At 36.6% G+C, this 15,191-nt stretch overlaps 1 protein-coding gene across 5 annotated transcripts in view; it reads left to right on the forward strand.

Moving 5' to 3' along the window:
• The window catches only part of LOC143229009 (uncharacterized), an 84,432-nt gene extending 69,817 nt beyond the window's left edge, over nucleotides 1–14,615 (forward strand). For all 5 annotated transcript variants that reach the window (XM_076460623.1, XM_076460620.1, XM_076460624.1 and 2 more), the window contains 3 exons: nucleotides 8,339–9,232; nucleotides 10,347–10,509; nucleotides 12,011–14,615. In XM_076460623.1, coding sequence (XP_076316738.1) covers nucleotides 8,339–9,232; nucleotides 10,347–10,509; nucleotides 12,011–13,455 — 2,502 coding nt within the window. In that variant the 3' untranslated portion in view covers nucleotides 13,456–14,615. The remainder of the gene's footprint in view (nucleotides 1–8,338; nucleotides 9,233–10,346; nucleotides 10,510–12,010) is intronic.
• Nucleotides 14,616–15,191: the final 576 nt, after the last annotated feature.

Genomic DNA, 15,191 nt, shown 5'->3' on the forward strand with positions numbered 1-15,191 from the left:
TGTATCTTGTCATGAACCAATATTCAAAACAAAACTACTTTACAAGTTCCATCGGAACTCTTTTTATTTTATAATATATTCATGTGTACTTTTTTGACCTGAAAACTACTTTGAAACAAACAGCGACCATCTGATGGGAAATGGGCCCGACATGGCCATGTAGATAGGGTGCTCGACTCGTAATCTGAAGGTTGCGGGTTCGAATCTACGTCACACCAAACATGCTTGCTTTTTCAGCCATGGGGACGTTATAATGTAAAGGTCAAATTTGGCTGTGAGTAGTGATGACTAACTGCTTTCTCTCTAGTCTTATTTATACTGCTAAATTAGTGACGGCTAGCGTAGATAGTCTTCTTGTAGCTTTGCGTAAAATTCGAAACAAACAAATTGACGGGATGTAGTCAATATTTGCTGACAACAGTCGACCTTCTAATATGGAGATAGCCAGTATTATTTTAACGAAATATGATAACTGTCGTTGGAAGGAGGAATTATGATCTTAACTGATGTTAAGCTATAATTATTCTAAGTGATCCACAGAACTTAGTCCTAACCTTCATTCGACACCATGGATTCTCACGTGAAACTTAATTATTAACTTAAACTGCAAGTTTTATTCTTAAAATGTGATTGCTGAAAGAAAAAAAAACTGACTTGATTTTATATCGCTCAGTAGAATAAAGTGTTTTTTTGTCATTATTCTTTTACCCGGTACAACATCTAGTGTCAAGTTTGTTTTAGTTTGTTATATACGCTGTGTGTGTATGTGTTTGTCTGTTTCCACACGCGTATCCCGAAAACTAATTAACCGATGTACACAGAAATTTTACACAAGGTGAAAGGTCAAAATGGAACTATCCTCCCCAAATACAGACTGGATCTATATCCGAATTCTGGATAACGTTGAAGCTTTTTTAAATATATATATATTGGTGAGATTAGGGCATTTTCGTGGTTTTGAGCTACTAGCCCTGTAAAGTATGATTGGATTTATGTGTGTGTTTTTTTATAGCAAAGCTACATTGGGCTATCTGCCGAGTCCACCGAGGGGAATCGAACTCCTGATTTTAGCGTATTAAATTCGTAGACTTATCGCTGTACCAGCGAAGGACGATTGGATTTATACAAAATTTCATGGACACATTACAATCAACGATCTGGATCTGAGAAGGATTTTTTTGAGTAGTCAAACGTGAAATTTCACGTTATCCAATACAAACATTTGTAATTTCGAAAAGGAGTGGTGGGGTGAGGGTATGGAATCTCTCTGATTCCTCATGTTTGTTGCGATTTGTTGTTTAATTAACACAAAGCTACAGAATATATTATGTATTGTGTCTTTCGCGAGTATCGACAACCTGATTCTAGGGTAATAAGCCCGCAGACTCTCCGTTAGGACACTAAGGGCAAAGTGTTAAGAACTGACCTTAATCTGAGTGTAATCAATCACTTGAAGTTTAAACTACGTGAAGAGAGACCAAAGGTGATTTGTGGGCTTTTAAGAGCAACTTTGATGTTAGGATTGTTTAGGTGTTTTTGTCTAAATCGTTTGTTATTAGGAATGGTTCCAACTAGTTCTTGCCCGGCATGGCCAGGTGGTTAAGGCACTCAGCTCGTAATCTGAGAGTCGCGGGTTCGAATACCCGTCACACCAAACATGCTCGCCCTTTCAGCCGTGGGGGTGTTACGTTATAACGTGATGGTCAATCCCACTATTCGCTGGTAAAAGAGTAGCCCAAGGGTTGGCAGTGGGTGGTAATGACTAATTGCCTTCCATCTAGTCTTACACTTTCAAATTAGGGACGGCTAGCGCAGATAGCCCTCGTGTAGCTTTACGCGAAATTCAAAAAACAAACAAACTGGTTCTTCAAACTTGGGGACGCGCTCAAGGGATAGTGCATAATGAATCCTGGTGAGACGTGAGAAAAAATTTTATGAAAAAATACTTTACACATCTTTAATAAAATGTAATTAGCATCTAAGATTAAATGTACAGTATTATATGTATACGTGCACGTGTGTGAGATACACACAATTCTTAATATTTAGTTCTTGTTGAATTTTGAATTGGCTGTTATCAGTATACACTGTGGAGCTCACATACACTGCTGGCCAAAATCTTAAGGCCAATGAACATACAGAAAAAATATACATTTTGCGTTGTTAGACTCAACCACTTATTTGAGTAGAGCTTCGAAAGATGAAAATAAGAAAAGGAAAATAAAAATAAAAAACTTTTTTTAGCATTTAATAGGGAAAATGTGAACACTATGAAACTAGCTTTTGGCCAGCAGTGTATCTAAATCTAAAACGTTATAGAACCATTGATGTTATGAACAAAATCATAGACTAACAAACAGTTTGGTATGCACATGGTTTAGCAAGATTGGTTTGAAACGACGATGTGGCCCGTATTTGCATAATGCAGTTCTAGGTTGAATAGAATTTTAAATTGTTGCACGAGAAAGGTTTCAACATACTAAATAAATGTTACAGGTTTCTTATGTACGGACGGGCTCGTGGTTTTCTTCTTGTGGCAGAGTTTCTTATAGCCATTCGACTGGCAGATACTTCACAGATTTCTCACCCTCGTGTTTCCTCGCGGTCAGTAAACCGTGTAGGTGAAAAATTCCTTTTTGTGTTCTTTTCAGTGGGAATACTGCAAGCAATAAAACATTTTATCCAACATCAACCGCTGCTGGGAGTGATAAATTATGACGTATGTTAATGACTCAGCCAACTTGCCTCTCAGTTATTTCAAGTCTGGGTTACGAACACTTCACAGGAATCTGTAAATCACTAAACTATGTTGTAACAACACAAACGCGTCCAGGTGTTACTTTTAGTTGCACAGTAGAATAATATACAGTGTTTAAGTACCATGGGTAGAAATGTGCCAACGCGGCGAGGCAGACCAACACCAAACCACCACATATCCAGGACTCGTGATATATACGACACTATGATATTCATAATACAAAATGTAACGCTTTGGTAGTTCGTAAATGGTTCTTCAGCCATGAGATTTTAATAATTCCTTGTAATTGTTAAGAAATTCGCTATTGTTCTCTACGCTCCCAGCAAACAAGACGTGATTGTGTCTTGTGAATATATATAAATATGCATTCACACATGAAGAGAGAGAGAGAGAAAAGGAAGGGGAGGCAGACAGAAATAAGAAATGGAAGATGTCTACAAATGAAACTGGAGGTAATAAAGCCAAATGTTCTGTAAAAATTAGTTCAAATTTGTTGCAGCTTTTTATCCAACTTGGAATTAGAGTAACTCATCGTCACACTCTAGAAGTTTGCTAATCAGCACGTTCAAGCAAGGTGTTCGTTCAGATTTGCGAGGAAAAGATAATTTGAAGTTTCTAGTTGCTTTTGCTATCGTTGTTTTCCGAAACCGGACTTCTTTTTTTTTTTTTTTTTTTTGTCAAGAAATCCTTGAAAGCTTACTTTAAATTTATCGTTATGGTTACGGCTGGCAGACTTGCGTATTCATATTGTGTTTCCAGTTTCAAACTCCTTTCGACTGGAAAAAAAAATCCTTCAAAAGTATTGTGACCATATTAATATTGTAAGTAAATGCACGCTTAGGAATATAGGGATACGTGAAGATAATATATGTTAAAAAAACAAACTAATGGAATAAAATTTATGTAAATAAGATGCTTAGTTGGCGTATTTTCTAGTAAAATGGAACATTAGTAAGCTTAACGTATTTACATAATCTTATATTATTCAATAGGCCTTATGCGTTTGCACAGTTTTCTCTTAGGTATTTACAAACAGCCAATTCTTCAATAGGCCTAATGCGTTTGTGCATTTTTCAATTAAGCACTTGCAAACAATTTAGTCTTCTCAATTTTGATTGGCTTCTATTTATAAATTCATTTAATCAAATGTTTTACGCTAAGTCAATTTATGAATATAAATGTTTCCGTTAAGTAACTTCAAGCGCACACAAGTTTTGTCTTAAACACATACATATTAAGTACGTGACGATACGTTTCATTTCCATATTACACTTACGTCTCAACTCAAACTGCATTTCGCTGTTTGCAGCCAGCTGTGAGAAGGTAATTACCCTTAAGTCCCCCGCTGGTACAGTGGTAAGTCTACAGATTTACAACGCTAAAATCAGGGGTTCGATTCCCTCTCGATGGTCTCAGCAGATGGCTATATGTGGGTTTGCTATAAGAAAACACACACACAATTACCCTTAATATTTAGAAATAACTTCAATGTAGAATTAAACCAACCCGATAAAAATTCCATAAACTTCAGCTCCCAGTTTCCACCCTCCAGATAACGAAAGGCAGTTGGAGTTGACACACTGTGGGCTTAAGCACTTAACTCCTAATCCTCAGTTGATTCTCCTTAGTTGTTGGCGGATTTTACATTGGTGTTTGGATTTTGCCTAATAGATGGAATATCCTCACTGTATTAGAGTGCTATGACCACGGGTATTATGACTTATGACTTATGGATAACATCGAGGAAGGTAGTGGAGGCATAATTTTTAATGTTATTATATTGTTTCTGATCAATATTAAGTTCTTTATTGTTTTATAATGCTGATTTTAATCGCCTATGGACAATAAATATATTGCATAGCATTATATATATATATATATGTGTGTGTGTGTGTGTGTATATACAAATGAATTATGCATATAGAGGCCCGAGACTTATAGTGACCAACTAATCCATCAGATTGACCAAACAATCTACTGATAAGACAGACACTGAAAGTTAAAGGTTTGGTTTGTTTTGAATTTCGCGCAAAGCTACTCGAGGGCTATCTGCGCTAGCCATCCATAATTTAACAGTGTAAGACTAGAGGGAAGGCAGCTAGTCATCACCACCCACCGCCAACTCTTGTGCTACTCTTTTACCAACGAATAGCGAGATTGACCGTTCACATTATAACGCCCCCACGGCTGAAAAGGCGAGCATATTTGATGTGACGGGGATTCGAACTCGCGACTCTCAGATTACGAGTCAAGTGCCTTAACCACCTGGCCATGTCGGGCCGAAAGTTAAAGGTGTGAAACTCCGGTTGCACGTTAAAAGTGGACTACCGAAACCAGAATAAATCTAGACTTATTTGGTACGAAGAACCTTGAAGCTTGGTTATTAAAAACATATAGTAATCATAATAGACTCAGCTGTAAAGTTTAAAACAGGAATTATCGTATCAGGTTTTGGGTACACAAATTTGTCAAAATATTCATTGGGATCCCTATCGACATAGAAAACATAATCACCTATCATAATTTTTTTTAAGCACGACACAGTTGGATTCGGAGGGGGCTTACTCCCCATTGGAGAGTGATTGGATTATTTACTGCGTGTATTATATATATATATATATACGCACACACACATATATATATATATACATATATATACATTGTTTTTCATGATACGGCTATAAGGTAAGAATCAGAAAACATTATCTGTCTCACTGGCTTATTTTCATCACTGTCACTGAATTTTCATGAAACAGTTTTAAAAATTAACTCATTAAAGCATTACCAGCGAAAATCCCTTTGTGTCTGGCGAATAAATCAACGATAAACGCGTGATTTTTTCACAACCTTGCAAGCAGTATACAGATAAAAGCTGTGGCTGACACGGATGACTGAATTTTATATTTCCACTAATTTGAGAAAACAGCTGAAAAGAAAAAGAAAATGATAGAAGCGTATAACTTAATGGTTGCTTTTGCTGCATATAATGTGGGTAAACGTATACAACCTTATTTTAAAGTAAGCTGGTGCAAACTTTGTTACACATACTTAATTTGTCATACTGATTGCCAGATTGATTCTTCTTTTTCACTAAAAGTGCACTGCTTGCTTTGAACGGATATTCTTATTAATTATTTTTAAAAACTACCGATTAATTATATATTATTACACTCTACTACCTGCTCATGGTTTTAAGAATAAATTTTATAAAGTTTTATTTACAACGAAACACAGTAACTTCGTTTGTTAAGGCTAAGCTGTAATGATATTTTGTATTTCAAATTCTACCATCACTTATCTACTATTAAGCGATGAAGATCGTGATTTACGGTATTTATTTCTAGTAAGTTTAACATAAAGAACTATGTACGTGTGTGTGTGTGTCTTCTTATAGCAAAGTCACATTGGGCTATCTGCTGAGTCCACCGAGGGGATTCGAACCCCTGATTTTAGCGTTGCAACATAAAGAAGTAATCGTGAAGCGTATGTTAAAACAATAGAAACCATTTAGAAACAAAAATTAACAGGTAATTTTATTTCAAACCTGTATACAGTTATAATATTTAATATTTTATATTCATTCTGTTTTTAAGTGTGTTCCCTCACCCCACCACACACACAGTCAAAAAAATGTGAGATGTTATAGTTGAGTCAACTTTGATTTCACCTCAATTTGATATATCTCGAATATCCAAGTAGATCAAGTGAGCTACAGCAGTTGAGGCACGGAGATCAAGACCCAAGTTGAAAGGAACAGCAAACATTCAGACACAATGCGATGATACACTGATAAAAGGTGGTCAATGATTTGGAGCCACCTGCAGTGTTCATTGCAGGAATGAAACCTCGGATGTTAGCGTCGACTGGGGGGGAGCAACAGGCTGATGCAAGCGAATGAGCTCTAATGAATTCAGCATGCTTCCCTTATAGGTTAACTCAATCCTTAACTAAGAGTAAAATTCCAAGTTACGTTAGATGTGAAGTAAAAAAAACAAAACTACACAGAATGATTTAAGCCAGATACGAGTTAAAGGCGACGTTAAGATTAATTCACAAAGTTCAAATCTTAAAAATACGCTGTCCATTTCAGCTTCTTTGCTAACAGTTAGTTACCGTTACAAGCAAATAAAATTAATAAGTTCTTTATAAATCTACTCAAACGAAAACACTTACAAGTCGTTAAGACTGAACCAAGGGGGAATCCTCAATGGTCGCGGCACTCGAAATTTTTAGAGTAAATTGGTCTGTGATACCTTTTTCTTTTTTATTGGTTATGTTTTTGTGCGCCACAAATACCATTAAGATCTCTAATGGTCTAGCCTCAAATTTAATATTTTTTCTTAGGCAAAACTGGAGTAAATTAATTTATGAGACCTTGGGCGTTGTCAAATACATCAATCAAAAGAGTTCAACCTTCTGAGTCCAAAAGTGTAATTATATCTAAAATCTGTCAAGAGATGACGGAACTATGAACTAAAAACAACAAATAATCTCAGGGCTGTCCTATAAGCCGCTAAACTCACAAAAACCAACTTACAGAATATAATTCACAAAGTTCTGACACACGAAGGACTGGAACTAAACTACATAAGAGCCGTATATACTAATATTTTAATAAACTCTCAATTTTATAACGTAAGTTTGTTTCTTTATTTGCATTTAAGCATAAAGATGAACAATCAGGTATCAAAACCCTATTTATCGGGTTATAAGGCTCCAGACTTATCTAGTGCCACTGGAGAGGGAGATGGTATAAGAAAACAGTGATTGTTCCTTGTGAGATCAGTTAGCCAAGAGGTAGTACCAACCACATCGAGTTCAGTTACACCTGTTATCTGGTTCGTCAACAAGATAACTCCACGTGCTAAGAATCAAATCATTAGGTTTTGCCCTTGATTAACTCACTTGAGCGCCTCACTGCGTCGGATAGGATAAGCTAAGAAAAACAACATGACATTTACGTGTCTAACTTAAATCGTTAACATTTCATTAAAGATGAAAATCACAGTCCTAGTCTCTTTATATATTATTGGGGAGTTTCAGGAAACCCAACGAATGTGATACTAAATTTGACCCCTTATATGTGATAATAAGCCGAAATTGAAAAAAATATTATACAGGATACACATTGACATAATAGCGAAGTTAAAGTATTCCTTCTTGAAATTTTATCCGTGGATAAACTATCTGTCCAAAAAAGTACAGTATGTTATTCTACTCAACAGCCTATGGATAGTCATTGTTGAACATGATGGTCAGAACAGTCTTTACCTTTGTTAATTTGAAGATGACATGAGAAGGTCGATAAGTTGTTCTCTGCTTTATTAGTAAAATTGTTAATACCCATATCAGCCGTTCTGAGATACATCTTTACAAACATTGTTCAACATGGAGATTAGAACGGTATTTACGAACGTTGTTGAAAGTGGTGATTAAAACTGTATTTATAGTAATTGTTAAACACGGTATCTAGAATCATATTTATAGTCTTTGGTGAATGTAATATTAGAACCGTATTTTTAAGGCTGAAGTAACACTAGATTTCTCATACTTAATTAATTACAGTTAATATAATTTCAGGTGTCATTGTTCAGTACCTACAAGAAAGAAGGTTCAACCATGAAGCTCTTTCCTCTTGGACTAGCGATAAGCGTAGTTCTTTATACAGTTTGCGCACAATGCCCATGGTCACGTGAGTTAGTGGACCTTCACGCTGATTGTATCTGCGCCTATAACAGTGTACAGAGGCTTTCTGTGCAGTGTAGTCCAGTGAACTTTACTCGTTTACTGACAGCCTTGCAACAAACAGTGCAGAACATCCCTATAGACCTTCTCTACGTAAACAATGCCACGGTAACCTCCTTGTCTGATGGCACGTTTCGTAATCTTGACATACAAAGCCTTCACTTAGCCTATTCAAAGATTACAAACATATCAATCAAAGCGTTTGAAGGACTGGAGCGAAGTTTGACTAGTCTGAATCTCGAAGGAAATCTTTTAATTCAGGTGCCAGTGGACCAGATAAAAAGACTGACGTCTTTGAAGCAACTAGATCTTTCTAACAATAGGATCTCTGTTATCCCTGACGGTGCTTTTCAGACTCTTCAACTGGTCACCTTAAAGTTGACCGATAATGAGTTTTACGTCTCCAAAGAAGCCTTTCGCGGTCTCGAAGGAACCCTGAAAAATTTGAATCTTCGTGATAATGGTTTAGAACTTTTACCGCCCGCAATAAAGAACCTTGAAGCATTGGCTTTCTTGGATTTAGGCCAAAACAAAATTTCTCGTTTGGAGTCTAGATTCTTCGAAAAAATGTTTAGTTTGACAGCCATAAATCTGGAAAGAAACATAATCAGCAAGGTGGAGAGTGCAGCTTTCCACGGGATAAATGTTTCTTTGAGTTCTTTGTCTCTGCTCAGCAACCATATTGAAGAATTTCCTTCCGATCTTCTATCGATACTCACCGAACTCAGGGTCAGTAGTTAACTTTGTGCATATACAATAATAGAAATTATATATTATTTAAAACAAATTCAGATTTTGTAGGACAAGGTGATTTAACCAATGACTTTTAATACTTATTCATTTAGAACAAATTCAGATCTTATAGGATAAGGTGATTTGACCAATGACTTTTAATACTTATATCATTTAGAACAGATTCAGATCTTGTAAGATAAGGCGATTTGTCCAATGACTTTTAATACTATACCATTTGTTAGAACAGACCTTAATCTGTGCGTTTTCTGTCATTTTACCTTAATACATTCTGGTTTTAACTTTAACCAATTTTTAAACTATCCAGATTTTATAATAATGTCACATTTATAGTTTATCCAATGATAGATTAGCTTCGAAGTTTTGATAAACTTAATTTAATCTGTTCTGATCCAACCTAAATTTAACCGAGAATCCAAGTTTTTTAAATAAAGTGTGTCTTAATAATAAACTATCAGATAGCTTACATTTTAAGTACAAATCTCGTTACTCAAATTCTTTTTTACATAAAGTAAACTATCAGATAGTTTACATTTTAAGTACAAATCTCGTTACTCAAACTCTTTTTTACATAAAGTAAACTATCAGATAGTTTACATTTTAAGTACAAATCTCGTTACTCAAACTCTTTTACATAAAGTAAACTATCAGATAGTTTACATTTTAAGTACAAATCTCGTTACTCAAACTCTTTTTTACATAAAGTAAACTATCAGATAGTTTACATTTTAAGTACAAATCTCGTTACTCAAACTCTTTTTTACATAAAGTAAACTATCAGATAGTTTACATTTTAAGTACAAATCTCGTTACTCAAACTCTTTTTTACATAAAGTAAACTATCAGATAGTTTACATTTTAAGTACAAATCTCGTTACTCAAACTCTTTTTTTACATAAAGTAAACTATCAGATAGTTTACATTTTAAGTACAAATCTCGTTACTCAAACTCTTTTTTACATAAAGTAAACTATCAGATAGTTTACATTTTAAGTACAAATCTCGTTACTCAAACTCTTTTTTACATAAAGTCTTAAATAAGTACAACTGTCTTCATACTGTACACAACTTTGTTGCATACCTTCTGCAGGTACTTGACTTGGGATTTAACAAAATTCAGGAATTGCCCCTGGACGCCTTTAATCACGTGCCTTACCTCACTTTACTTGCTTTAGACGGTAATCCACTTGAGACAATTCCCCTGGCGGCATTTAAACATCTTAATTCTACTCTAAGAGGATTGAGTATTGGAGGTAAAAATTAAATACTGTTTTTAATATTCTCTGTGTATGTGTATGTGTGGCTAATCTCCAAGCTTTGGAGTCTATTTAGTGGGATTCAACTTATAAATAACGAACAATGAGAAAACAATTTTTAGTTACAAATGAGCAATGAGTCTTTGAGTACAACCAGACCAATTGTATAACTTCTTGTATCAAAGTAGGATCCACGGAAAAGTTGGATTAGAATATGCGGATCTGCAGATTTTGGCCAGAAAAGTCTCTGCTGTGGCTTTTTCTGTCAATTTAGCCCTTAAACGGCGGTCATCATCAATTGGTGCTGTTACCTACAATATTCTCACTGTTTAAGGATTGATAGTTATAGTGATTTTCGCTTCCCCAGATTAAACACGTTCACCGTTTTAAACATAGCTGTCCACCTCTTCAAGCAATTCTGCAAACATACGAGGTGTGTATTCAAATGTACTCCTCTTCGGACGTTTAGAAATTTTATCAGCACCAAGAGAATTTTTTTCTGGACTCTTTTCGAGTCTTCCAGTGTGGCAGCGACACATCTACGGACTAACAGCGTTAAAATAGGGATTCGATTCCACAAAGTGGACACAACGTATAGCCCAATGTGATTTTGCTATCAAAGCAAAAAAAAAAACAACAAAAAAACTCTTTTTGGCTTACTTTCTCTACAACCGATATTCCGCCATTATTCCATAACACTGGTAGCTATTGAGCATTTTGGTTCATATACTTGAAAGTATTGAGTCAGATTATTCTGTCTTCTGAGTTATGTGCAATCTTGGGAGAAAAAATGGTTGAGAATACCATTGGATGCCTCATACGGCAGCGGATATTTTGTAAAACCTGCAAAAGGGTTGAATAAATGCCCGACGTGTGTCTCCAGAAGATAAAACACCCCACGTGATCTGGTCAACCCAGAAATTCGGTTGTTAAATTTCTCCTGATGGAACTGTTGTTTTTGCCTTTCTTAGTTAAAATATTGTTTCTATTCATAAAGTTCTATTCTTTTCTTCATATAAGCTGTGAACCGTATTCTGAATTTCGGGAAACAGCGTTAAAGCTTAGTGTAAAAGAAGTGTGTTTGTGTGTTTTCTTATAGCAAAGCCACATTGGGCTATCTGCTGAGCCCACCGAGGGGAATAGAACCCCTGATTTTAGCGTTACAAATCCGTAGACTTACCGCTGTACTAGCGGGGGGCGGTAAAAGAAGTAATGAGCTACGTCTTAAAATATATATGAAAGTATTTGTTCGAAAAGGCTAAACATGGCGTGGCTATAGAACTATTTTTTAAAGACAGAAGTGTTAATCAAATTATGTTTAAATATTTATTTATAATTGTTATTTTTTCACGTAAATTAACTAATATTTTGTGATACGTATCGTAAAATATTTTAATTAATATTGGTTTTAAGTTGCTCTGATATCCAATTTAGTTTGTTTTTTGTTTTGTTTTTTAAATAATGTAACGCCTTTTTTTTGTTATTGTTTTTAATTCAGGATTTTATTTGAAGTGTGATTGTCGAATTCGATGGGTTGCACAGTGGATTCAAAAGTATGACCTTCAGGTGACAAGTCGAGAACGGAATCCTCAATTCTGTGGGGAGCCAGAGTCCCTCAGGCGTCGGAAATTCACACAGATAAATCCAAATGAATTTGTCTGTGACAATAAAACACTAATTACTACTATTTTACTGCCCACAGAAACTAATACAGTTCCATCTGAAGCCCCGAAATTCACTTCACTTGTTGGTCAAACCAGTAACAAGGGCTCAAAAAAACTACCGGGTTTTCCTGTATCCGTCCAAGATGCAGATCGTTCTTCTACTGCAAAAGACGGCAGAAGTGCTGGAATCATTTCTCTATCGTTTGAGAAAACGTCCACTATGCCTTCTACCTTTCCTACAGCAGATGAGATTACCACGTCATTGACTTCATCATCTCCAAATCTCGCACAGGGTGACATAGACATTTTGGATGCGTACAGAAAGGGGTCTTCAGCCGTTATAGAATGGAACCCTAAATCTTCTAGCTCGTCTAGAGTTCGGGTTGTCCATAGGTATTTTGGAGAGAAAGAGTTCCAGTACAGTCCTTTGTTAGAATATGGCCAAAGACGATTTGTGGTTTCAGACCTTTTGGAAGACTCGTGTATAGTAATTTGCGTTACAACAACAGAGAGCATTTCCAACTTAAGCGAGGACCTAATTCCTAGTAGTCAGTGTCGAGAGATAAAAAACAACCCATACAGAGCTGCTGAATTGGACAAAATTGTGATAGCGGCTGCCGCAGCTGTTAGTGGTGTCATTTTGGTAGCAGTAATAGTGTTTGCTTGTTGTTTCTGTAGACGTAAGAAAGCTAAACCTGTGCTACCTCCTCCACCACCTGCCATCATACCAGCTGTTAAATCGGACCACGAGTGGGAGACAGTGTCGATGTATAGTGGTCGTAGTATTCCAAGAGCTCGAATATATAATGTCGATCCCACTGTCCATATAAACGGGTCATACAACCACAATTTTGTAATGGACGACGCAAGATCTCACATGTCTCAATTTTCTCATATGCCCAACGCTTATCCTAAAATTAGGCCTACTGCTGATGGCCAGTCTCATCATTCATACTCTCAGTTCTCCACCAAGTATGGAAATGGCCATTCCCTTGGTCGCCCCGAGATTCGCAAATCTCAGCAATCTCTTTCTCAACTCTCTGGTCACCACTCTTACATGGGGAGTCATCTCTCGGCTTCTCCCCCAAAAAGGAAAAAAACCCGAAAAGACTACCACCGAGTTAATCGCCTCGCATCTGCTAGTTCTGTTCATTCACTCACGGAATACGAGAGTGATGGAAATAGTCGGCCTGACAACCACGGAGCAGATCCGTACGTGGACAAGAACAACGTAATACCCACCCACACAAATCACAGGAAAGATTTTGGAGCTAGGTGAAACCATGGCGATGTCAAATAGGGGTACTTTGTCGATCCATACGATTTGTAAACTTGAACTTTAACTGTAGTAGTTTCGGAATTGTTTAACACGTGCTCCAGATGATCATATAATTTGAGTCGTAGTGTAGTTCAAATATAGGGGTCTTGTGAAACTAATATTTGTAGTTATTGCTACAAAAGAAAAAAAAGTATCTAACAAACACTTGGGTAGTGGTATTCATCTGGTAGCTGTAAAAAACATTCTAGTTTTAAACAATGAAAAATTGCAAGGTCAACAGTATGAGAACTCGAGGTAGTCAAGGCGAATCAAGAAAGCGGTGTTTTTTTGCTTCAAGATCACACGGGGCCTGGCATGGCCTAGCGCGTTAAGGCGTGCGCTTCGTAATCTGAGGGTCGCGGGTTCGCGCTCGAGTCGCGCCAAACATGCTCGCCCTCCCAGCCGTGGGGGCGTTATAATGTGACGGTCAATCCCACTTTTCGTTGGTAAAAGAGTAGCCCAAGAGTTGGCGGTAGGTGGTGATGACTAGCTGCCTTCCCTCTAGTTTTACACTGCTAAATTAGGGACGGCTAGCACAGATAGCCCTCGAGTAGCTTTGTGCGAAATTCCAAAACAAACAAACAAACAAGCAAGATCACACTTTTTCAACCTGGACGTTTGCTTCATCAACAGGCATGCGCTTCAGGGATCACCAAAGAAGTACAAATATAGCACCATGTTCAATTTTAGTCATTTCGTACATGATCTTATGCCTCGGTTGTCAGGCATTCTTGACGTTTTCACATAATTGTTGCCTGGTTTCTCATTGTTAAGTCACAGATATTGGAACGACATTCCATTATTATTACATAAAGTAAAAGCCTTAACGTTTGGTAAGACGATCGCTATCTCCCATTCCACACAACGCAGCATCGTTTAAAACCAAAGCATGGTGGTCCAGAATATTAAACTATCGCAAATTGTAACGTACAATTAGTAAATTTGTTGCTTAATGCACATAGAAATGTTCCAAATCCGTAGATGAATGTTCTTGCTTCCAGTTAACAGTCTAAACAAACTAAGGAATTATTTTCATTTCTCCCTCAATTGAACATTGTTACTTTTAGGTAACTTACCCATTTATAACTTAAGAAAATATGTTTCACAAAAAAAAAAGAAAACTGTGCAATATAGACCTATTTATAAGGTGTTTTTAAGGAAACACTTTTTTCCACTCTATTATTTAGGTTAGATACTTCTAGGATTCAGGAAAAAAGGAGCAACCAGTCAACAACACCTATTGTACAGCCACTCTTATTGATTGTCATACATAACTGAGAGTGCGGGGCATGCTTAGTAGCACTTCACAGTTGGAATCGGGTACCTTCAACTTGAACTGGATTTTATAAGATGCATTGGCTGAATGGTCAGGTACGATACCTCTACGGTTCAGGTATAACCGTCCTAGAAATTTAACTATTGACCACAGGTAAAAAATCAATAATCGTAGCACGAGCTTTGGACCTTTCAATCCACTGTAGTCAGGCTAACCAGGTACATGCCTAAACACAAAGCAAACTTTTATTACAATTAAGTACAATTTTATCACACGCATATATATATATATGCACACACACACCATATCGCAACATGCACGTACGAAATAATACTCGACAAAGTAACACAATTCATGTGTGTATAGTCACTGAAGGTGCGTGTTTGCACACACTTCTCTCGATCCGATTCATCATGATTTT

Source organism: Tachypleus tridentatus, chromosome 10, assembly GCF_004210375.1.
Source record: "Tachypleus tridentatus isolate NWPU-2018 chromosome 10, ASM421037v1, whole genome shotgun sequence".
NCBI lineage: Eukaryota > Metazoa > Arthropoda > Merostomata > Xiphosura > Limulidae > Tachypleus > Tachypleus tridentatus.